Raw genomic sequence first — 26255 nt, 5'->3', positions numbered from 1 at the left:
TTCTTTTGAATGCCAAAAGTTAGGACAATACCCAATCTACCCCTCACATGACCTTAGATAGCTGGGACCTAGGACCAACATTGGGTAATGGCCTTTTTTATTCTTTTGAATTACTTATGATTCATGTTTCAAACTCCCGTGATATTATACCATGACAATCAGGCAATTATTAGTACTTTTCATTATCCAATTCCAAGTAACAGATCCAAACACACTGAAGATGGGAGAGAATATCATCTCTAGTTAAGTATTTTTGTTGTTTATGAAATCAAAAAGTTAACTTGATGATATTTTCATATAAGTAATTGTCAAAACCAGGACTTAAAAATATTCTTGACAAGATGGGCATGGTTGATATCCATATTCAAATTTGGGGGTTTCAAGTAATTTATATTATAAATAGCAGGGATTGACTAGGGTGATTTGTTGTGTCAGAACTATGGACATTTCTCTTTTGTCCTTTGATGCTATTGGGAGTAATTGGGGTAAGGTGGCTAAGAGTTCTTCATATAAGGAGCTGGTTTGTGCTCTTTGGTCACCTCTGGATGATGATTCCATTAAAATTAAACTTTGAAGGAAGTAACCAAGGCAATCCAGGCCCCTCTGGAATTGGAGGGGTGTTTAGGAATAAAAGAAACATTGTTGCTTTGTTTTCAGGACCAGTAGGCTTGGGGGATTCAATTAGGGCTGAATTCTTGGTAGTACTTCAAGGGGTGCAGTTAGCAAAAGAGTTAAACTTAGACAAGATGATTATTGAAGATGACTCCAAGATTGTGGTGATATGATTACAGAAGCTGGAGACTGTTAGTTAGGTGTAGAGAGATGAAATGAAGAAATTTAATTGGCTTTCTAGTAACATGATAGGCCCCCAGTTAACCTTACGTATGCTAGGAGAAAGAAAAGGCAGCATAAGGGGGAGATGATTAGACATGAGGCATTTATGGAGGAGGTCAGAAGGGAATAGGAAGAGTCTTGGGGCATTTATAGCTGAGTCAGTTATGAATAAGAAGAGTTTTTGGGCATTTATAACTAGGCCAGCTACTCACATCCACTTCGCTCCCAAACAAACTCAATTCATAGAGGGAGTCAGTTATGCTATCAGAAGAGTATAAGAAGGGGCTTTGGGGATGGGGGGTCACATGTTTTTCTTTGAGTGAAGAATATTGTGAGTGTTTGGGAGAGCCGGCGGTCTCTCGAAGAACCGACCAACTATTAATGTTTTCTGCTGAATGAATACTAGTTCTTTGTTGATATTCGAGTGTGTGAACGCTATTGTAAGTCTGTGAACTGTGTGTCAAATTTCTGGGTCATATCAGTGGTATCAGAGCACATCTTTCCTCAGCCATGGTGACAGCTAAGGAAGTAGCATCGCAGGTGGAAGGTTTCGAAGAACGCATGTCTTCTCTGCATTCTGGATTCCGTTTGGAGATGGATGGCTTACGCAATGAGTTTCAGCGACTCGATCCAGATAAGGTAGCTGCTGGACTTTCGAAGATCTCGTCCCTAGAGAAATCGATACAATCTCTGGAAAGAGGCGTTCAAGATCTGGTGAGACGTTTTGATTTGTTGCTTCAGCAACAGGCCTATTCAGTTCCTTTGTCTACAACTGACATTGCTCCTCCTTTAGTTGCATCGAGTCGTGCGGCTGACAAAGGGAAGAGTGCAGCTTTCTCGACGTCTTCTTCAATGTCAGTCCCGGAACATACTTCTGATTCACTTCCTCGGAAGTTGGAGCTACCTATCTTTGATGGGGAAAATCCTGACGGCTGGTTTTTTCTCACGGAGCGCTATTTTGAGATTAATGGCTTGCTTCCAGCAGAGCGTCTGCGAGATGCAGTTATCTGTTTAGAGGGCGATGCATTGGCGTGGTATTACTGGGAAGATGGCCGGCGACCTTTTCGTGGTTGGACAGAATTCAAAGAGCTCCTCCTTGAACGTTTTCGATTGACTCAGGAAGGCAATTTACAGGAGCAGCTCTTCTCGTTACATCAGTTTTCTACTGTTAAGGAATATCGTCGCCACTTCGAGGTGCTCTCCACTCCCTTACGAGACATGCCAGTAGTCAGTCCAAATAAGAGCAAGTGTTTTTGGCTGATAGAAAACTCCAGTTATTGGGGCGAATCAGAGTCCCGATGTAGGGATTATAATGGGCACTTGGCAACACTGACATCAGCCAAGGAACTAAGTTTTGCTGGAAAACTCTGCGCTAATACAACAAGAGGCTGCTGGGTTGGAGGAAGAGGCTTCAATTCTATAGGTGGTTTTAGTTGGAAATGGTCTGACAATGCAACACATTGGAATGAGTCCATTCCCCCTGGGGCACCATTTCACTCCAATTGCTCCAATTCATCATGCAAAGGCATTAATCTAATCAATACCGGTACATCGGTGACTAATGGCCAGCCAACCCTTGTGGGTGAGAGATGCAACAACTCTCATGAGTTCATCTGTATGCTTGACATAGAGAACAAATGCTACCACCTGCGTCGCCACGAGGAGTATCTTATCATTCTTGCAACTGTTAATGGGATGATCCTTTGCACAACTTTGGCTGTTGTAATTTGGTTGCTTGCATACAGAAGGAGCAAGAGGCGCAGAAGGTCTCGCAAAGCATCTAATCCATCAACATCTGCATCAGTTACCCCATCAGAGAAAGTCTTCAGCAATGAGGAACTGAGGCCAATTACAAAGAATTTCAGTGAAGGTAACCATCTTGTTGGAAATGCCAAGACTGGTGGCACATATAGTGGGTTTTTTCCTGATGGAATAGGGGTAGCAGTCAAGAGATTGAAAAGGTCTAGCTTTCAAAGAAAGAAGGAATTTTATTCCAAGACTGGAAGAGTTGCAAAGCTCCGTTATCCTGCTGCCGTGCGCGGTGTGCGTCCATCCACTATGCCTGGAGTTACTGATTGGAAATGCTTATTCATTGCCAGGACCTGCCTGATTTTGAAGTTTCTTGGGAGCCTTTTGATTTACTTCAAGACCAATTTCCTCATTTTAACCTTGAGAACAAGGTTAGACTTTGGGCGACGGGTAATGATAGGCCCCCAGTTAACCTTACGTATGCTAGGAGAAAGAAAAGGCAGCATAAGGGGGAGATGATTAGACATCGGCATTTATGGAGGAGGTCAGAAGGAAATAGGAAGAGTCTTGGGGCATTTATAGCTATGTCAGTTATGAATAAGAAGAGTTTTTGGGCATTTATAACTAGGCCAGCTGGGCATAGAGGGAGTCAGTTATGCTATCAGAAGTGTATAAGAAGGGGCTTTGGGGGATGGGGGGTGACATGTTTTTCTTTGAGTGAAGAATATTGTGAGTGTTTGGGAGAGCCGGCGGTCTCTCAAAGAACCGACCAACTGTTAATGTTTTCTGCTGAATGAATACTAGTTTCTTTGTTGATATTCGAGTGTGTAAACGCTGCTTTAAGTCTGTGAACTGCGTGTCAAATTTCTGGGTCATATCATAACACCACAATGAGGATACGATGGGAGAGAAGATCAACCAACATAGCTGATTCTTTAACTAAGCAAGGGGTTAACAGGGTTCAATTATATTGAGCTAAGTTGTAACCTACTTTTTGTTTTTCTTCTAATTAGAGATGTGTATCTGACACCTCTCTTTGTGATGCTTGTACAGCTGTATATTTTGATGTCTTATTAATAAATTGAAGTTACTTATATATATATATATATAAAGCAGAGGTGGGCAACCCCAAGTCCTTTGGCTACCAAACATTAGTCTTCCATTTGTTCTTTTCTTCTTATTTTTCTCTTATTTCTCATATTTCATATTATTATTTAGACTTTAGATCTCTGAAACTCATTCCCGATAATCTAAGTACAAATAATATACATGCAAATACTGAGAGAGGGAGAGAGAGAGAGAGACAGAGAGAGAGAGAGACGTACTGTGATGAACAAATCAGGCTTTAAATTACAACGTTTAATGAAAGCATCTACTGCAGCTGCATTTTGACTAGGCAGAACCTCAAGAACATCACCCACTTGGTATTCAATAACCTGAAGAAAATTCAATAGATATAAATGAATCCAAAAAAAAAAAAAAATCACATAGCACTTTCACTGAAATGAATTACTTCTCGTCTGGATTAAGTCTGTTAATGGGCAGATGTTGACACAAGGGCTGAAGCTAGCTAAGCAGCTAGGACTTAGGCATATTGAAGTAGAGGGGGACTCAGAAGTGATCATCTCTTGGGCTACAAACAACAGAATTACTCCGTGGACCTTCAAACATGTGATTAGGGAAGTGGAAAAGATTGCAAAGGAGGTAGAGGCTGAATCCAAATGGGTCAGAAGGAGTGCAAATGGGCTAGCTGATTAGCTTGCCAAACAAGGGGCACTGAGGCAACAATTGTTTTGGGCAGCACTGTAAAGTGGGACAGAAATATGTACTAATTTGGGAACAGAACATTATTCCCATCTACAAGCTGCAAAACTTTATTTTATTTTAAATAAAACTCTCTTTTACTGATCAAAAAAAAGAAAAGTGCAGATGTTGATACTAAACAGATTAAACAAATCAACCTGTTTTTTAATGCAAAAGTACATATTGGGGCTTACAGATGAAAGAGCTTCAAATTCAAAATGCCGCACATCTTTTCCACAGCCAGACTTAGTTAATCTTTGATTTGTAAACTACAAAAGTGAATATATAATAATGAAATGATGAATATGTAAGATTATCTAGAATCTGAAATTAGTAATTTACCATTTTGCACTACAAGCAAAATAATCAACAGCAGCTGTCCAGAGAATGAGAAAAAAATACACAGATATAAATAAAGGATAGGGAAGGAAACACTTGTAGAATGTAATGTACTGCATATTAGACAGCATCATTGAGAAAAGAATTACTGCAGAGCCCACAGCCCGACACTGCCTTCAACACCCATTATAGAAGCCTGATCAGCACTTTGGTTGCATCTGTATTGTTTGAAAACACAATGAAGCTATGGCAGAGGGTATCAGCCTTAGTGCCAAAAAATGTCAAACTAGACAAGTACTTCCTATTTTATTTGATTCTAGTGAATCAAGAGCAGTGCTCTTCATCCGCATTTGATGAAAAATGTAAAGCACAATAAGAATGACTAATTGAATTTCCATTTTTGAGGACTTTAAAGGGGTTACCATGGTGGCCATGTTGAAACAATGACAGGTGGTAGATGGGTTTGCTTAGTTTTAGTGTGTTATGTTGGAAGCTTCAGTTTTACCTTTGACTTGTCCAGCTATGTAACTGGTTGTATCCAGATATCCATAAGCAGTGGTCCTATGAAGGGAGTGGCAACTTGTGGACCAATTTATTTTAACTTCCTTTTTATCAATAACTCACAGATTCCATTAAGATTAAAGAGAAATGATACAAGGGTACAATAAAAGGAAGATAAACTCTCTTATCTCACCTTTCCAAACAAGAAAACAAGAGAAAAAAATTACAAGATGGCCCATAATAAAGAGTCCCTAGTTGCCCCTTGTTTAGCTAACCCATCAGCAAAGAAATTAGCACTTATTTTAACCCAACTCATCTTCACCTCAATATTCTTAGTTAACAAATTGAATTTCCTCTTCTCATTGCTGTAGTTCCAAAAATTAATAGTATCATTTTTCAGCCAATCCACTACCAATTTAGAGTCACCCTCTATGACCAATTTGGTGATGTTCAGTTTGATTGCCCTTTGAGTTACTTGGAATTTTATTTGATCTTCAAACAAGCAAAAGAAAACAGAAAATAGATGAACATAGAAGAGAAGAGAGGAGATCAATGAGAAGGGGAAAGAACAGTCTACAATCCCCCATCAACTGCCCACTTTCTTATTTATATGTTGAGTTACAAATCAGTGATCACAACAAAACATCCTATCCACCCCTCATAAGTAATAAACAGAAAAAGACATAAAAAACCTAATATAAAACATCCAGTGACAATCAAACATAAACTAATTTATTCTCAACACTTCCCCTCAAGCTGAGCATAGATGTTAATCAAGCCCAGCTTCATAAGATTATCCTCAAACCACAGTTTTGCATCTCCGTTGGTAAAAATGTTGGGCAACTTTTTTCTGGATAAATAACAGAATAACTTTATTGATAAAAATAAATTGTTACAAGATGTTTTCAAAAAGAAAACCCACTGACGTTTATCCATGGTTAACCTTTGTTTTTGACAATAAATAAAAGAAGAATATTCATTAAAACAAAAACAAAAAAAAAAGAAGGTGATGAGAAACAACCCTGCTCAACAAAAGCAAAACAAAACCAATAAAAACTCAAATTCGCTCAACATCAAGTTTACAAAAAGCTCCCTCACTCCAACCCCAACATGACAATCTTAGCACACTCTACAATCTATCTCCCAATATCCCCTTAATTCAATGATCTACTTATCAGGCAAAAACAACTTTCTCCAAAACCCAAATAGCCATAAAATCAATTACACACGTTTGAAATTTTGCAATGTATCGGTCCATATCAGCCAATACGTTGCATTGCATCAAGGGCCCAATACACAAAACATACAAAATCTGTATGTTTTGTTTATTTTCGTTAAAAGATTGACAATGTTTCCAACAAGCATGAGGCTTGAGTGCGTCACCTATACCATTTTTAGGAAGCAGTGAGGCCTAATCTTATCATGACTCAATTTCCCAGGGGACATCAAGCGAGCTCTCTCAATCTGCATCTCCATGCACTTTAAATCTGAGGCAACCACAAGGAATATTTTCTTGTTAGTAGGTTAACAAGTATTTCCAACTTTTTATTGATCAAAAGTAAGTATTATAAATGTCTCAAAAGATGATTTCTTTAGAAATTGGAAGGGAGTAGTTGACTCATCTACAAACAAGACTATTAGCAATCCTCATTGATTTCTACCAGAAAGTAGATTCATTGAGATCAACTTTGAAGGAAGCAGTTTGGGGAATCCGGGTTTGTCAGGTATTAGAGTGGTATTCAGAGATGATGAGGGCAAAATAATCACATTATTTTCAGGCCCAATTGGATGGGTAATTCTTTAAGAGCAGAAGTTTTGGCACTAATGGAGGGAGTACAAAGAGCAAGAATTTGGATCCAAGGAAGCTAATCATTGAAGGAGATTCCCAACTAGTAGTGGGCTGGCTACAAAGTGAGGAGACAAAAATGTGGAGTTACAACAAAGAAAGTAAGAAATTTAGATGGCTAACAAAAGACATGGATGTGGGACTACAATGAGTTAAAAGAAGTGCCAACTCCTTGGCAGATTCTTTAGCTAAACAAGGAATGGGGAGAGATCAATTGTTTTGACCTCAACTGTAAGATAAAGAAAACTTTTCTTGGGGAAAGATAAGAAGGTTTATCTTTAATCTTTAACTGTCAAATTGCTCACATTGTAATCACTACTTGTGATTCTCTTAATGTAATTTGCAATTATTGATCAAAAAAATAAAAATGAGAAAGTCCCCACAAAAATGTGATCACTCATGGAAAAGATCATTCATTTCTATGTATTTGTGAAAATGGAATCATTTCGCCTAGGCGACTAGGCACCCTTGGCTAGGTGCCTCACCCAAACGCCTTGACTTTTAGCAACTAGGCGTCCGCCTAGGCGATAAAAATGACAAGGCGGGTGCCTTTTATAATATCATTTATATTGTTGTATCTTATTAATGTATGTGTTAATACATTTTTTATATGCTATATATCAATTATATTTTGTTTTAATGTTTTACTATTGAAATTTAAAAGATCAAAGGGTTTTGAGAAGAGAAAAAGAAAGAAGGAAAGAAAAGAAAGGAAAAGAAAGGGGAAAGAAACAATAGAATAATAAAGTTCTTTTTTTCTATTCTCTCTCTAATTAAATAAAACAGAAACTCCATCCTTGTTTTTTTTTCCTATTTTACTTTCCATCTTGAATATTTATCATATAAAGTTAATAACCTTCTTTAGCTGCTAATTAATATGAATTTTCTCTATCAAATACTTATTATAGTAGTATTATTTTTGAAAATAATGAAATTAATATATGTAAAAGATTTTTATCTTTTAGATGAGATGATTTGCCACATTTTTAGAGGAAATTTAACATTCTTAATAAAGAGAATTGCTATTTTTCAATTAACATACATGTTGAATGGTATATAAAACTAGGAAACTAGCCAAAAGTCAGTTTTTCATATTATAAAATTTTTATCGCCTAGGCGACTAGGCAACTAGGCGCCCCAGTGTTGCTCTTTCATATTATGAAATTTTTATCGCCTAGGCGACTAGGCGACTAGGAGCCCGTGTCGCCCAGAATCGCCAAGACGCCTTGAAAACTATGTAAGTATGGTTTAAGAAGTAAGGAACATAGATAATTCTGATCAACCCACTTATCTGACTACCCATCAATTTGGATAATCCTGGTCAACCAACTTTGACAAACAATTTTCTTAAAATAATTGTGCTTGACATGAATGTAATGAATTATATGTGGTGCTTAAAACATGGAGACTACAGCCTAGATAAAATTGTTTAACTTTTAAAAGAAATTGCAACTTCTTTCAAGAGAAAATATCTGGATTATTTTTTCCTCAGACCAATGTATATAAAAAAGACCAATAAGTCCAAAGAGATGATATCCAACAAGGCTAGGAAACATGGCACCCTCGGTGGGGCGCCTAGCCTGAATATCAAAACGGCCCCTGACTAGGCAATAAGACACCCACCTAAGCAACCAAAATCACAGGACAGGTGCCTTGTTGTAGTGGTATTAGTACAGCTGCATCTTATTGGTATGTGTACTCATACATCCTATCGTGTATTTTAAATTATTTATGATTTTTTATTACTTAAACATAAAAGATTCAAGGATTATTTATGATTTTTTGTTACTCTCTTAAATTTTATATTAGAATATAATTATAGTCGTCTTTAGTTGCTTATAAATTTTTACATGCAATTGCTTTATTGAATAATTATATTATACTATTGTGTATAAAATATTGGAATTAGTTGATTTAAAATGTTATTGTCTTTTAGATATGATGTTTTGACATGGAAAAGTAATGTTATTATTAAAAAGTACTGCTGTTTTTCTTTGTAACCTAGGCATTTAGGTGACTAGGCGCTCCATTGTCACCTAGAATCACCTATATGCCTTGAGTCCTTGACAACTAAGAGCTGTAGTATGACAACCTAGGGTTGATATCCCATCTGGTTTTTTTTGCATCTCTTCTCCTGTACCTTGTTCCTTATTTAGGAAATTGCTCTTGATCTTTTAGTTTTAATTAATAAAAGAGTAGCATCCATCAAGTTGCAATGTAAATCTGAAACTGTTCGCATAAATTGTACCAAGTAAATTGCTGCAAGTAATTAATTACCTGAGACAGTTGAAAATAGTGGTTGCACTTTGTCAACATCATGATAAATGATTTCAAATTTCGGAGGGTCCAAAACACTCATACTGGGATTTATAGTCTCCAAACCTCTTGGAAAGAATGTAGGATACATTTGGTTAAGCAGAGCCCACAAAGATGACAACCAAGGATCCAAAGCACCTTCGTACCTATGGTTAGAAGCCAAACCTCAAGTCAAATAAATTCAAACCAAATTGAATAGCTAAAAACAGGGGCCAAGACCAATCACACCAAGAGGGTTGGGACTTGAGAGGGAACCATGCAGAGGCAATAATAAGGACTGACAAACATGTTACAAGTTAGAACAGCAAGAAACCATGGAACTCAATCAAATGAAACCCCTTTCTGCAAACAGTGAGAAAGGTATACAAAACTAACAAGATAAAAAGAACCATAAACATTCTAAAATTACCTGCGTAAGTATGAAAGTCACCAATGAATAAGATTAAAAAAGACAGTATATCACTTCAGCACATAAATTAGCAACCAAAACCTACCACAAGATGATTAGCATGGTAAAGCAAACAAAATGTTCTCACTATCAAATTCATAACTTAATTGAAAGTCTGCAGCCACAGAAACAACAATGGAAAATCAATTGTCCCAATATTATTTTACCTTTAAAAAAATAATTGTCAGAACTCAAAAGCCAAAAATTATTGTAGAGAATTTAGAGAGAAAAACTTGGTTGATATTTTTTTATTATTTACTAAAAACATGAGTACATTTGTCTTTTTAACTCATGATTTAAAAGTATACATACTCAAAAAAGAGGGCTTCTACCCAATAGATTTTTCTATCTTAAAAGGCAGTGAGGTGTAGGAGTGCAACTTGGGTTGGCCCAACCCGAGCCTAAATTTTACACAAGCCGGGCTTGGATTTTTGGTCCTTGGGTTGGGCATGGGCCCAAAACCCTAGTTTTTTTTTATTTTCCAGGTTGGGCCCTGGCGTAGCCCTTGGGTAGCCTGAGTCTGGCCTGACCTCAGCCCAATCCTAGTCTGACCAAAGCTTATGTTTTCCAGGCTAGAGATATCAAAGAAGGAGAGGAAGAGAGAAGAGAGAAGAAAAAAATTGGATTCATAACTTTTGGCTGGCAGTGCCAACTATTAACTTTTATATTAGGGCGACCTAACTAATAATAAAAAATAAGAAAAATTACAAGAGTGCCCCTACGGCACTAAAGAACAGAAAAATAAATAAAAACTAAGTGGCTAACTGATTTCAACACTCCCCCTCAAGTTGGGACATAGATATCAATCATGCCCAACTTGTCACATAAATCATATGGAGTGCACACTTCCCCATTTATAATTTTTTCCCTAATAAAATGCTTGTTAACCTCAATATGTTTAGTTCTATCATGAAGTACTAAGTTGGCAGCAATGTTAATAGCAGCTTTGTTATCACAATACAAGGATATGGGGCCATCAACAAGAAACCCCAACTCATTCAACAAGTTCTTCATCCACATAACTTCAGCCACTCCATGAGACATTGCTCTATATTCAGCTTCAGCACTAGACCTCGCTACAACATTCTATTTATTGCTTCTCCACGTGACTACGTTTCCTCCCACAAAGGTACAATACCCACTAGTAGATTTCCTATCATCAACTGATCCGGCCCAGTCAGCATCTGTATACACCTCAACCTTCAAGTGACCATTCTTCTGGAAAAGTAAACCAGCCCCTGGGAACTTCTTTAGGTACCTAAGGATTCTATCGGTTGCCTCTAAGTGTGTAGTCTTAGGAACATGCATGAATTGGCTAAGAACACCCATAGCATAAGCAATGTCTAGTCGTGTCATAAACAAATATAATAGTCTGCCCACAAGTCTCAAGAATTGTCATCCTTGATAGCCTCACCTTGACAATCACCTAATCTATGATTTGGATCAATGGGGGAGTCATCAAGCTTGACTCCAAGTTTTCCTGTATCCTGTAATAAATCTAGGATGTATTTTCTTTGAGAAATGAAGATCCCCTTTTTCGAACGGGCCACTTCAAGGGACCTAGATCCTTCACCACAAATTGAGTGGCTAGGAACTCCTTTAGTCTTTGAATTTCCACCTTCCAATCGCCTATGATCACTATGTCATCAACATACACTATCAAGGCTGCAATTTTTCCCTCACCTTTTTTCACAAATAATGTATGATCAATCTGACACTTTTTATAACCAATCTATTGTACAGTTAGATGAAACTTGTTGAACCAAGCTTTCGGTGATTACTTTAGTCCGTACAAGGACTTCTTTAACCTAGACACCTTTTTTCTTGGTCTTGGGCACAGAAACCAAGAGGTTGCACCATGTACACTTCTTCTTCAAGATCACCATTTAGGAAGGCATTTTTAATATCGAACTGGTAGAGATCCCAATCAAGGTTAGTAGCAAGAAAAAAAAGGTCACTGAACAGTTTAATGAATTTGTAATGCCATTGATAGAAAACAAATTTATAGGTAATTTCGGAACATGTAATACATTAGAAAGGGTAAATCCAAAAGGAAGGATTATGATTCCTTGACCAGCTATGGTGGAAAAAGAACCATCAACTAAACTCACTTTTTCCCTACTAGATAAAAGTTGATAAGATTGAAAACAATTTGACTTACCTATCATATGGTTTGAGGCTCCAAAGTCAATTATCCATGAGGAATTAGATGAATGGGAAGGCACATGGAAGGTTGTGGTAGGATTACCATTACCTGAAGTAGATGCAAAAGAAGTCGAGGCAGGAGGAGTAGAATCCATCTGGCGGATTGCTCTCCCATACAAATCCAAGTGGTCACGGAAAGAATTAATGATATCTTCCCAGGGATTGGCAATGGATGGGCAGTCTTGGTTAATAGCAATAGATGAATAAGGCTCCTAAGGGGCCAAGTTTGTTGTATTGAACTTTTTCTGACTCTGTTGTCTTGGCCTCTTATTCTGATCTGATTTCTTACTCAACCCCTGGGCCCACTTTGTCTTTCCATGGAGATCCCATCAAGTATCTCGAGTATGTCTGGCCTTCTGGCAATGAGTACACCATAACTTATCCTTATCATCCACTCTCTTCTAGAAGTCACCCTTCTTAAAGGAACTATTTCCCCCTACACCCATACTCCCTTTAGCCACTAAGGCAATCTGCTCCCTCTCGGAGCTATTAATCACACTTCGCCTACACTCTTCAAATTGAACTAGAGCATACACTTCTTGTACTGAAGGAAGATCTTTCCTTCCTAATATCCGAACTCTAAAAGACTCATATATAGGGTTCAGCCCCAAGAGGAAGGCAAAAACCCGTTGTTGGGAAACCAGAGACTTGTAGACCTTAGCATCAGCATCACACTTCCAATCAATGTCCTAATAGAGATCTAGCTCTTTCCAAATTGAGGTCAAATCTAAATAGTAGGCTGAGAGGGTCCTCTCCCCCTGCTTGGTAGAGGAGGCAACTTGCAACTGGTATATTTTGGCATAATGGCGTTGCTCTGAATAGGTAGACTTTGCCTGCTCCCAAATCTCAACAGCTGTTTCAACCCACATGAAGGTCTTCCTAACTGGAGGCAACATAGAAAGTAACAGCCATGACATCACCATTCTGTTTTCCTAATCCCACCTATCATGCTCTACCCCCTAAGACTTTGGTTCTTTAGTTTTACCATTAATATAGCTTACCTTCCCCCTAGCTGTTATGTATAGTTTGATTCCCCTTGATCATTCTAGGTAGTTAAGACCATCAAAAAGGAGAAGTCAGAAAAAAGGAAGACTTATCACACTCTTTCTAATCTCAGAAAGACTGCTCTGATACCATGTTTTCCATGCTATCAGAGGAGGAAGGGAGAAGAGGAAGAGAGAAGAGAGAAGAAAAAATTTGGATTCAAAATTTTTGGCTGGCGGCGCCAGCTATTAGCTTTTATATTAGGGCAACCCAACTAATAATAAAAATAAGAGAAATTACAAGAGTGCCCCTGCATCACTAAAGAACAGAAAAATAAATAAAAAACTAAGAGTGGCTAACTGATTTCAACAACTTGATCCAACTACATACACGCATACATGTTGAGCCTATTTAATGGTCTAAATTATTTATTCTAAATAGGTTTAGGGTAACTTTCTAAGGCATTAAGCCCACCAAACTATCAACAATGAGTTGACTGACGACCTTGTAGCCTATCTGAACAAGTTGTCAATCCAAAATGCCAAGGATCTAACCCCTCTAATGTGGTCTCTCACAGCCATGGCCTTCTACATTCTGCATGCATCCAATATTCTAATGACAACCCAAGAGTCTCTCTCAAATTCAAATCTCTAAATTCTTAGAGACAAATACAGTAAGACTGGTATTAAGAGTGAGGAGCTATCCACCTTGCTAGGGAGTGAAAAAAATACAAGAAAAGTATTCATAAAATTAGAAAAAAGAAAGAGGTTGAGCATTTCGAAGGCTTTAAGCTAAAGCGGTGGCTGCCACATCTGAAAAAGAGTTGAAGACATTACTAACAGTACACTAAAAGAAGGCTATTACCAAATGTTGGTCCAGCTATCAGGGACCTTTTTTATTGATAACTTAAAACTCCATGGAAAAGTAGGTACAGCTGAAGCACAGAAACCCACATTTCTGGTCACAGCCACTAGAAGCTATTTGGGATCCTAGGAGGGGTGAACTGGATAAAGACCTAAGCTTTGGCCCTTTTTTTTGCACCAACAGTTTCAAACTTTTGTTTTTTTCCTTTTTTTTTTGTCACGAATATCTTGAAAGGGAAAATAAAGTTTTATTTTTCATATGATTCAGCATTTGATAAGAAACTAAGAAATCAGATACTGGAATTCACACTAAAAATTCCACTGTCCAACACAGACATGGCATCCATTTCGAAGTGACCATGCAATATAGTCTTAGACTCAACAGCTGAGGCAAACAAATATGCTTGTTATTAAACATGATCAGCAGATTCTAAAGTCCTAATTTGTTCAACATGTGATCACCAAGAACAAAACTGAGAAGTCCAAAACCTTATTCATCAAGCATCAAGCATATAATCAAGTATACTAAACCATATTTTTCCATAATTACCCAGAAGGGTGTTGATCATCTCCAAGACCTTTTTCAATTATTGCCTTTGCCCCAAGATTTGAAAGCCTTTTATCAAGTTTCTTTGCAACAAACTGCAACCAGGGAAAAAAGACAATGTCAACAGTATTTAGATATTGTTAGTCATTTATGCTTTTTATTTAGACCACTGTCCCATTTAGCATCCACAGGTACAAGCAGAAATTACTAGTAATCACTCAAAGGAAGATTGCACCTTAAAATCCTAATGCAGAATTGCAAATTTGTACTTCTGTTTTCTTTACTCTTTCTGGTGGTTGGTGAATGTAAGCAAGGAGCAAGAAAAGCAAATGTTCAAAATTATGCATCAGCAGACAACATTTTCAGTTTTTCACCAGCATACACATTCCCACATTATTATCCTTTGATTTACCATGGTTTTAAAGGCTTACACCAGAAAGCGAGGTGCCAGAAAAAAAGTCTCAATTTTCAGACTTTAGTCATAGATCTTTGGTCCTAAAAGGCTAAAACTGAGGATTTTCTGGTATATGCAACTCAAATCTTGCTCCAAGGCATAGTCAAAACATAGGCCTCAATCCCTTGAAGCTGTCTCAAAAATCATTTTGTTGCCTTTCTGTTTCTTATCTCCATTTAGAAGAAAAAGAAAATTGGAGGCTAAAACCAAAAGAACTGTGTTATTATATTATGGCAAGTAAAACATAAATAAGAATAACATAAGTTCTCGTTCTCTTTCTTTTATGAAAAAGAAGATTTTATTAAAAAGAGATAAAAAGATACAACTGTTTAGGGAGAGGCACGAGCTGCAACCTCTCCCAACAGACTAAAAAGAAAGACAAATTACAACTATGCCCAATACAATTGTTCCCTATTTGTCCCTTGCATGGCTAAACTGTCAGCCATAGCATTAGCTGATCTCCCCACCTATTGTATCCTTATACATATATTCCTAGTCAGCCACTTGAATATTTTCAGTTCATTTTTGTAACACAAGAATACATTCTCCGGGTTCTGCAACCACCCCATCACCACCTTAGAGTCACCTTCTATTAGTAGTTGTTGCACTCCTAACTGTACTGCAAAGTGTACCCCTTGGAGGGCAGCTAGTAATTCTGCCCTAGAGGAGTCCCCCTCACCTAGAGGACCGGAGTATAAGAGAGCCACATTACCACTTTCATTCCTTATAACCCCTCCCATTCCAGCAGAGCCTGGGTTACCTTGACTGCTGCCATCAAGGTAACCCCTCCCATTCCTTATAACCCCTATGTAATATCAGTCCTTTAATTCTTGTATGGTTCTTTCCTTCTCTTGAAAAATTCTGGTGTTCCTTTCTTCCCACAGTGTCCATAGCAAAGCTGCTCTTGTGCACTTCCACGTTAATCTTCCTCTCCACTAGCACCAAGGAAAGGTAGACAAATCAAGAAGCAAGCTTACAGCTGTTGGCCTATTCCACCTGCACCCAAAGATCAAAAAGAGCCAATCCCACAAATCTATAGTAACCTTACAGGAAATTAGTAAATGGTAACAGTCCTCACCATGAGACTTGCAAAGAGTACACCAGTTAGGTAAAATACAAAGATAAGGTCTTCTCTTTTGTAGATAATCGAGGGTGTTTATCTTCCCATAGTACACTTCCCAACAGAAAGCTAAGACCTTAGGGGGAATAGGCCTGCACCAGACCTCCTTGTAGGGGAAAACTTGTTGTACTTCAGAGTAACAAAGGGCCTTAAAAAAGGAAGCACAAGAGAACTGACCCGATAGCAAGGGTGTCCAAATTCTTTTGTCTGATTCAGAAGGGTCCAAACAAACATTTTCAAGAAGGCTCAAAAGGCTAGTTAGGCTCTCAATCTCTTCATCCCTTAGACCTCTATGGAAACCAAAGTCCGAAAGAGTCAAGGGAGAATCCAAGGAGGAGAAGAATTTTGGCATAGGCTCTCTTTTATATTGAGATAAATTGAACAATGACTGAAAGAGGTCATTCAAAGGAGCCTCTCCAACCCATATATCTTCCCAAAAAGAATTGAATTACCAAAGCAAGCACTGTACCTAATCAAATTGTGAAATTAAAGATGAATAATGTGAATTGCCTTCCAAGGTGTAGCCATGGTTGCTCACTTTGATACCCTAGTATCCCATCCGTTCTCTAAATATCCATGGATACTTCCTACCACCTCATGCCATAATCTCTCTCTTTCTAAGGGCCACCTCCACAACTACTTCCCCTAAAGTGTTTTATTCTTTTGCCCAATGTTTTCAACCCATCTTTGACTCAACCGGTCAAACCGTCACCCGGCCAGGATTCTGGGTCTAGTTCAGTCAAGACCTGTCAAATGGTCAAAAACCACTAACTTAGTCAAGAACTGTTCGACCGTTGACCCGTTCGACCCGGTGACCGGGTCGCGGGTTGCACACTCAATGCATGCAAAACTTTCGAAGACCATAACTTTGCACTCAAATGTCTAGTTGGGGTGATTTTTTTATTTTGGGTAACTTTTCGAGATCTATGTGTCCCAAGGAGCCGTAGGCACCTTGCCCCACTATTTTCGCGAAAAAGAAAAAAAAAAAGAAAAACCCTTTTTTGGCCTCAAATTGCACTTTTTATTATTTTTATAAATAAAAAATTACAAACTAAATTAAAAAACATAAATTAAATATAAAAAAATACATATAACATATCTTAAACATATTTATACATTATTTATTGCTAAAATATATATTTATACACATATATATACATATATACAAGGTTTTAAAAAAACAAACCGGACAACAAATTGTTCAGGGGTCCGGTTCCCAGGTCGAGCAGGTGGACAGCCCATTCTGACAAATAAGTAAATAAATAATAAAAAAATGGCCAAAAACCGTTGGATAGTTCATACGGTGCGACCGCCCGGGTCAGCGGTTTATTAACCAAATCAACGGTTTTTTGCCAAAAGACGGTTCTAGGGTAAAATGGAACCGGTCAGGTGACTGGTTCCCGATTTTTATAGTATGATTGTCCAATCCGGTCCTGTTTTGAAAACATTGCATATATATATATGTACGCTGACATGGCACGGTTTGAACCGTTCAACCCGGTCGATCGAACTGGTGACCCAGCCGGCCGTTTTACTTTTACACACCACCTCCCACTTTACTAGATGATCCATCCTGCATTCCCTGATTCCCATAAGAAATTCCTCATTAGCTCCTCTAGTTTATTAGCTTCCCTAATAGTAATCCTAAAGACAGACAGAAAATAGGTTGGAAGGTTAGCAAGAGTGGCTCTCTAGGATTGGGGGAGTGTTCAAGAATGAGGATGGGATTATTACTACCATGTTCTCAAGCCCAATTAGAGAGGGTGACTCTCTTAGGGCTGAGATTTTTGCAGTTCTGGAAGGAATCCAAAGAGTAAGAGAATTAAACATCAGATGCTTGGTCCTTGAAGGGTACTCGAAGGTGGTGATTAGGTGGCTGAAGGGAGGTGGTGATTAGGTAGCTGAAGGAATCCAAAGACAACAGTGGTTTGTGGAGCTACAGCAATGAAAATGGCTGAGTAGGGATATTGAGGTGAAGTACTGATAGGTGAAGAGAAGTGCTAACTCAATTGCTGATGGGTTAGCCAAGCAAGGGGCATTTAGGAAATCTTTTTTTTGGGCTAATTTTTAGTTTCTTTCTTTTTTTTTTGTTGTTGGGGAGTTAAAACAGTTTACCTCCCCATTTGTAATTAAAGTTTCACAAAACTTCTTCATTAGTAAAGCTTATTGTTATTGATCAAACAAAAAAGGTTAGCAAGGGTGGCTCTAATCAAAGTAACTCTACCTCCCAAAGAAATATAATTCTTCTTCCATGAGGCCAATCTTTTTTTCCAACTTTTCTACAATCGGGCACCAAAACCTCTCCCTAAGGTTTGCCCCTAAAGGAAGTCCCAAGTAAGTCAAAGGCCAATTAAAGATAGAGCATTCTAGGCAACCTACAATAGCTTCAATCACTCTATTTTTCCAAATTCACCCCTGCTACACTACTCTTTTCAAGATTGATTCTTAAATTGGAAATCCTTTCAAATCTTTTCACCAACAGCTTCAAATTCCTCACATTCTCAATATCTCCCCCTTCACAAAATATTAAGATGTCATCTGCAAATTGAAGATGAGTAACTGACACTCCTTCCCTACCTATTTTCCACCCATTTATGAGGTTCTCCCTATCAGCCTTTGATATCATTCGTGAGCACATCTGCTAATAAGGTAAAAAGGAAATGTGATAAAGGGTCCCCTTGCCTTGCACCTATACGACTTGGGGGAAAAAATCCTTTACCACCCCATGAACCAAGACAAGTGACTAGAACTGACACAGCCCTGGATCCACTTACACCACCTTTCTCCAAACCCACATTTTCTCAGACCTTGTAACAGGATTTCAGGCTTTTCAGCTCAAGCAAGAACCTACAAAGCCAGCAGTTTGGTTCTTCTCAGTATATCAAATCACAATGAAATTCAACTCCATTAGTTGCTACTTTTTCTTATCATAGAATTACTTGATTCAACAAAATATGCAAGTTTTATTAAGGTTTAGTATCATCTAATTTCCTTTATTTCTCTCCTGTTGCTTCTTCTCTTGGATACTTGGATTTTCTGCATATTGTGTGACTATAACTGTATAAAAAAGCACATCAAACTGAATTAGGATCTTAAGGAAATTAAAAAGATCCAACATGGATGTAAGGGGCTGAGCTTATGAACATTCAGATGTGACTTCTGCTTTCAAGCATTTGGCTATTTGGTCTTGGTTCTTGACTTATTTTCAATATGGTTGGTTTGTTACCTTATGGCATACAAATTGTTACCTATAAAGTTTGAAACTTTTTTCATTCATGCTCTATTTGCAATATTAACTTGGTGATTTATATGTAAAACAATATATACAGCAAAAGGAAGATCATATCAATCCATGAACTGAAAGTGTTGAATGCCATTAAGCTCCTTAGATAAAGGACTGCGAGTAAGGAATGTTGAATCTTGCCAGAAAATTGTAATGTTCTAAAATGCTAAGTTAATAGCCCAACCTGGAAGAACTCAAATAAATTTGGTAAATAACAAATCACTAACTGAAGTATCAGGATGTACACATATATATCACTAGCATCAAATTTATTAATGATAAAGATTCAATATGATACATACACTTTCCTCCAATAGGAAGGACAGAATAGCTACAAGAGAATAAACATACAAGATCAATCAGAATTGATAGATGATACAAAAAATAGTGCAATTCTGGATCACTAGATGTCAGCACCCCAGTTTAATTGTCACTACTCACTACTATGCATCCAAAAACACTATCATTTTAATGATACATTTATATTTTATTAAAAAAGGTGTTTTAAAAAGTAGGTTAAATAAAACTTGTATAACAAACAGTAAAACGGTAATGATACATCACTGTCATTGCAAATTTACTTCAAAATGCAATGGAACTAATGAAGGGGATTAGACAATATCTAAGATGTCAACAGTTCAATAAGGAAGGGGAAGCAAAGAAGAAAGGAAAGAAAGGAAGAAAGATTGCAATAATCCCAAAGCTACAAACATAAATTAGGAAATCGTTACATTGTATTTTTGGTAACCAGAATCACCCAATCCAAAGACAGCATAACTAAGTCCTCCTAGCCAAGGCGGATTGAGACGATCAAGATTTTTCCGGCAAAGAAACCTCCAAAACACCTATAAAAGGGGAAAAGTAGAAAGTTAAACACTGAATCAATGATGATGTATAGAGTGGTTTAAAACATCTATACACATAAACTGATAAAACCAACCTTCATGGAGTCCGGGGCATCCCCCTGGCCTGTGGTCGAAGCAATAAACATCACAATTTCCTCATTCGAAAGACAACTCTGAAACAATAAACGAGTCAAGCTTTGGAAAACATTTATGTTTTTAAGGAATTACACAAACAAAAAAAAAGATCTTACACACTGATAATGATAATTCCCATTATCATCATTGTGGAAAATTCATATTTTTGTTCAGAGATAATGATATAAAAACATGAAAACCCAGGAGAGCATCCGATTGTAAGGGAGATACAACTATCTTACAGCATCATATTCATCCATGGAGAGGACCAGGGCAGGACATCCAATTCGTTCAGCTTCCCGACCCACGCGTTCTGCAACATCTAAAGCATTCCCGGTCTGCGTCGCATATAGTACCAGCAGCCTGGACTTGTTCTCCTTGCATGAATTGACTTCAACCAACAATCAAAACACAGCCTCAGTGTCCTATTACACGCTTTTAGGAATTGAGGCTTTTTTCCTAGGAATTCTCATTTGTACTCGCCATAAACAAATCAGTGATGACTAAATAATAAGAGGAAGGAGCAGACACAATGTGCAGAACTTGACGTTAATTAGAACATACCCATGGTCGACGACAGAGACGCAGGACTCCCCTGGACACCTGAAGTTGGGGAATTACTCCTCCCTGCTGTGTGGGCGACTGGGCGAGTCCTCGGGGTTGGCTCCGAGAGCGAGATTTAGGGCTGCAAACGGATCGACACAAATCGGATATAGATACATCCAGATACCAGATTTTATTTCTTTTGAAAAATTCCCCATTAGTAGCGTGTATTGCGCGTGCGCCGCATAAACTTTAAAACGCAACAAATTCAACATCGTGTCAATTAAGTGCCTGCCGTTAATTAACGGTTAAGTGGCATTTAAAAAAATACAAATGCTTTTTGAATGTTATGGTAAATTTTGTAAATTACTCTTATAATTTACTAAGTGTATTCTTACTCTTTAAAAATTGATTAATGCTATCAAAATCTATATACACGTAATATACCATGTAATACCATGTGACGTTTAAAATTTTTTTAAAACCCAATATTATCTCTTCCTTGCCCAGTATTACCCTTCCCTCGTCCCCTTCCTCTGTGAAGTGGTGAGATACTGTAACAGACGAAGGGGAAGAGCCTCCCCCTCTTCCTGGTCAAGATAGATGGGAAGGAGATTGACTGTTTCAGGATGGTACCGCTCTCACTCCTGTGATTCCGAGCCCATGGTGGTGGTGGTTATGACGGTGGCGGCAGCTACAGTGGTTGACAGTGGTGAAATACTGTAACAGGCGGGCAAGGCTTCCGCGAGAGCCTCCCCCCTCTTTCTGGTCAAGACAGATGGGAAGGAGAAATTTTTCTGTGTGAATATAAATAGAGAAATTTTTCTCTCGTTCTCGCCGATTTCCCGCATCCACCGCTGCCCGTTTCTTCCACTGTCAATTATCGGCGCTGCCAACCAAGGAGTACATATCCACAATAAAACCTCTGCTAGAGGACCTGGGAAGGAAGAAAAAATAATGGGTTAAGATGCTTCTGCAACTTGAACAAAAATGCCTTGATGTCTACAGGAGAATAAGACAATAAAATGGATGTCTACAACCAAGGAAGGGTTTCGTTTCTGTCATGATTGCCTTGGAAATGAAAGGCATTCCTTCAACTTCACAGACGAGGTAGCGCTCTCTCTCTCTTCCCCTTCGTTTGTTACAGCAACCACTGTAGCTGCTGCCAGCGCCATAACCTTTGGATAGAACTAGGTCAGGGTTTCGTTTCTATCAACAACGAGGTCACCTTTCAACAGTTGAATGATATCGGTGCATTTGGTTGGAATTCTCTCTCTCCTTCAACCTCACCTCCCCTGTTTTTCCTTCTCTATCATTGCTGCTGTTAAGAGTAACAGCGGCGATTTGGATAGAACACCCTACCCGCCCTTCTCAAGATCCCTCTTATTGATGATTTTTTATTTTCTAAGGTAAATCCATATTTGCTCTGCCGAACTTAGGTAAGAGAGAGAAAAATAGAGAGAGATAAGAGAAAAGATGGAGGTGTGAGAAGGGTTTATAGAGGAAGGGGACGAGGGAGGGGTAATATTGGGTTTTAAAGGAAGTTGAAATGTCTCGTGGTCTCACATGTATGCGGTTTTTGATGGAATACTAAGTGATGTTAAGGTAAGGGTAAAAGTCAATTGTCAGAAAGTAGCGTCAGTCAATTTTCAAATCTTTGCCTTAGCTAAACCATGAGGATGGTTAAGAAATTTACCCTTTTTTTATAAATCATATAAACATTGATAAAAATTAAATAGTTCAAATCTTTGCCTCTTCTATTCAAGAAAGTCGGGTTACCATTACACTTGTTCATGGATCGGGCTTTTTCTCTTTATCAACAAAAAATGTGCAAACCCAAGCCTGAGTTGAGCCCTTATATAAAGCCCAAAGCTTGACCTATATACAAAAATGTATTATTTTCATTGTATTTTATAAATTAATATTATATTAATTTAATAATAGTTTAATAAATTAATAAATTATTTTGTATTTCCTAATAGTAGATTAATCAAATTCAGATTATAATGAATATTAAATAATATTAATAAATAAATTTAAATTTATTAGATATTATACATTTTAGTCAAATATAAAATCTACTTCATGGGGCCAGACAAACAGGGTAGCCCACCCCCTCTTCAAGCAAGAAGTGTAATTTGAATTACTATATTTCTACTCATTTAATTATCTCATAGAGTATTAGTGTTCATTTGATTCACAATCAGAACTGGAATGACCTATTCCCCCTACTAGTTTGATTCATACATGAATCGGAACAGAAACAACCATCATTTTTAATTCTGCTCCTAATAAAAAAACATGAAAAATCCAAATCCAACACAATCCAATTAACATGTAAAAATATAAATACAAAATTTGAGATTCAATTAACATATAAAGATATTAAAAAACATGAAAAAAAAAAAGAAAATACATGTAATAGGATAAACAACATAAAAAAATGCAACCCATTCAAAAATCTTTAAAATATCCAATTCAAGGTCACTTGCACCCCATTAGTCATCCAAAAAGCAACAGGCAGCCTGAGATCCCTTCAGAGATCGTCTTCTGGTTTCAAGATATTAAAGATCTACCAGTGAAGAGAAACTTTAGTCTCCAGTGGTGCCCCAAGGAAGGAGAACTTGGCTGCCCATGAAGCAGCAAAACTTGGTTTTATTTCTGATTTTACTTCTCGTAACTCTGTGCATGTTAGTCTTTCAGTTCCGCTGTATCGGGATTTCCTAGCGCTTGCTTAGGTCTGTCCCCTTGTTTGCTTCTAATGAACTTTATTTATCACAAAAAAATAATAATTAATTGAAATTTAAAACATTATAAGGTAATCAGTATATATTGTATTTACTAAACCCCAATTTGAAGATAGAGCTTAAATGAACAAAGCTGAACCAATTTTGACTCATAATCTAGTCAGTTTGGGCGGTAAACAATGTGCATTGTATTTGTTATAGATTAATCGAGGAAAATGGCCCAAGGTACCTATTTTCATCAAAATGAAGTTTATATTTTTATATTTAAAAAACACGGCTATAATCTTGTATAATTATGAACTCGTATAATTAATTAAAAATGTAATTTTATAATAAATAAAAATACAAATTTATAATAATAGTATATGAATGAAGTGAAACTAGTATCGGAGGAAAATAAATATTTTTTCTAGGGCATAATGCAACTATATATATAAGCCATTTAAACTAGCTCGAAAGCCAAAATAAGGTTTGTTACCATTATTAAACTATACAAAAGAAAGCGAAACATGTGATTTTAACCACAAATAAATAATCCAATAACAAAGAATTTGGTTAGGTCTTGCTTATTTTTCTTTTTCATATTTCTTCTAGTTAGGTATTGTTATATATATATATATATATGGCAATTTTAGATGATGAAGATAGTAATATATATCCAAAATATGTTTTTTTTCGTATTTCTTTAATTTTTATTATTTAATTATAATATCATGGCTTGACCCATCTGACATAGATGACTGAATTGCTTATCCATCACCTAGACAAGGACAATTTCATTTTTTTGTTCAACTTTGAAAAAAAATAATATTTAATGTTAAAAGTATTAAATAAAAATCTAATAACAAAATTTATTGGTGAGAAAATATATATAGGTGTTGGCACCTCAAATATATGACTTAATGAGAGGGATTTAAATGAGGCAAAAAATAATAGTTCAAATAATCTTTATTTTTTGCACTCACAATTAAAAAGGGACTAAATTCAAAATACATTTTTTACATTTGTTATATTTTCATGTGCATAAAAATAATTATTGTTCATGACACTTGTTTTAGTTTAATACGATGAATTTACAATATTAGATATGTGCCTAAATGCTTTTTTTTCTTTTTTGCAATATTTATGTATTTTTTATTTTTATTATTTAACTATGAAATCAAATATTGTCACATTTTAACTAAAATTTGAACTACTAATATGGACCAAACAGGAATTTTTTTTTTGTGGTTTTAAAAATTGTGTTTCATTTCCGTTATCAATATAAACAATTATTGTTTATGACTATTATTTTTTTTTATTATGAGTAATATAAAATATCAGGGAAATGGCCCACATGGATTCACCCAATTGACCCCATATGGTAAAATTGGCTTATCCACCACTTGGATGGAAGAATAGCTTAATTTTTTTTTATTAATTTTAGAAAATGGATAAATTGTTGAAAACCTACCTTTAAGTTTCTAACCATTGTTGAGATCTCCCTTAAAGTTTGCTAATTGCAATCACCTTCATTGAACTTTCTAAGTTGCAATGAGATCACATCTCTTAGAATTCTCTAACAAAAGGTACACAAATGTCCAAAATACCCATACAGTTACCATTGAGGCTGGTTTTTTCATAGCATAATGCAAACTTTATGAACAACAAAAGAGAGAGAGAGAGAGAGAGAGAGAGAGAGAGAGAGAGAGAGAGAGAGTTTATAATTGCATATTTTTTAGGGATTTTACATGAAGGGGAAATTTATAAAATAAATCAATTTTGGAAAAGATGTTGGAAATGTTTGGAGTAGTGATTGATATGAAGGGGAAATTTATAAAATAAATCAAAATTGGAAAAGATGTTGGAAATGTTTGGAAAATAAACATTTTAGTCAAAGTAACAAAATGGTTATTTTGGACATTTTCATGCCTCTTGTTAGAGAATTATAAGAGAAGGGGTCTACTTGTAGTTATGCTAAATTCAGGGGAGGTGATTGCAATTACCAAATTTCAGGGGAAGTTTCAGCAATGGTTAGAAACTTCAGGGGAGGTTTTAGCATTTGACTCTTTAAACATGGGTTTCATGTTGTCAAAATAGTATTTGATAAAGATAAAGATCTAATTATTATAATTTATTAAATACAAATTTTAATGTGAAAAAATGTGAATTTGTTCCTTAAATATAAAGCTTAATGAGAAGAAAAGTAAATAAGGTGAAAATTTGTAAGGGATATTACATTATTAGCCCTTGTAATTAAAGAGGAACTAAAGTAAAAAATAGGGGTAGTTTAGTAAAAAATAAAGTTCCACACCCTCAATGATACTTTTAATAGTACTACTAAGCATTCACGTGGCAATTCTATATGATGATAATGATAGTAATAATATATCCAAATTTTTTTATAAATTTTTATGTTTTTTTTTTATATTTTATAATTTATTTATTAACCGGATGCAGATTACAAAATCATAATCTGATTACATAAACACATCATCCAAATACATGACAATTGGATTGAGCTGTGAAGTTTCAGGTATCATTGACAAGCCTACGTGCTTGGTAGGGGTGCAAATGGATTGGATCGAATTTGAAGCAGGGTATATCCGAATCTAATCCAATACTATTAACAATAGATATGATCACATTTCATAAACATGGATTTGAATACGAATCCAATGAGGGAGTTAGATATTTGGATTTAATCAATTCCA

At 36.6% G+C, this 26255-nt stretch overlaps 1 protein-coding gene across 5 annotated transcripts in view; it reads right to left on the bottom strand.

The window, feature by feature from the left end:
* LOC148863591 (Flavodoxin family protein) overlaps positions 1-22165 on the bottom strand; it is a 33569-nt gene extending 11404 nt beyond the window's left edge. The window contains exons 1-10 of one of the 5 annotated variants that reach the window (XM_088980248.1): positions 22044-22165; positions 20837-20957; positions 20515-20663; positions 20233-20310; positions 20024-20137; positions 14439-14530; positions 9350-9534; positions 6616-6713; positions 4581-4655; positions 3909-4019 (exon numbers count right to left, since the gene is read on the bottom strand). In XM_088980248.1, coding sequence (XP_088836374.1) covers positions 3909-4019; positions 4581-4655; positions 6616-6713; positions 9350-9534; positions 14439-14530; positions 20024-20137; positions 20233-20310; positions 20515-20663; positions 20837-20840 — 906 coding nt within the window. In that variant the 5' untranslated portion in view covers positions 20841-20957; positions 22044-22165. Of the gene's footprint in view, positions 1-3908; positions 4020-4580; positions 4656-6615; positions 6714-9349; positions 9535-14438; positions 14531-20023; positions 20138-20232; positions 20311-20514; positions 20664-20836; positions 21043-21451; positions 21753-22043 lie in introns of those variants that run through there. The other 4 variants (XM_088980249.1, XM_088980247.1, XM_088980250.1 and 1 more) reach the window with 4 other exon arrangements.
* Positions 22166-26255: the final 4090 nt, after the last annotated feature.

This window comes from Nelumbo lutea, chromosome 3, assembly GCF_056320005.1.
Source record: "Nelumbo lutea isolate HS-2025 chromosome 3, American lotus-T2T, whole genome shotgun sequence".
NCBI classification, from domain to species: Eukaryota; Viridiplantae; Streptophyta; class Magnoliopsida; order Proteales; family Nelumbonaceae; genus Nelumbo; species Nelumbo lutea.
The sequence above is the reverse complement of the archived record's forward strand: the minus strand, read 5'-3'. Positions and strand labels throughout refer to the sequence as shown.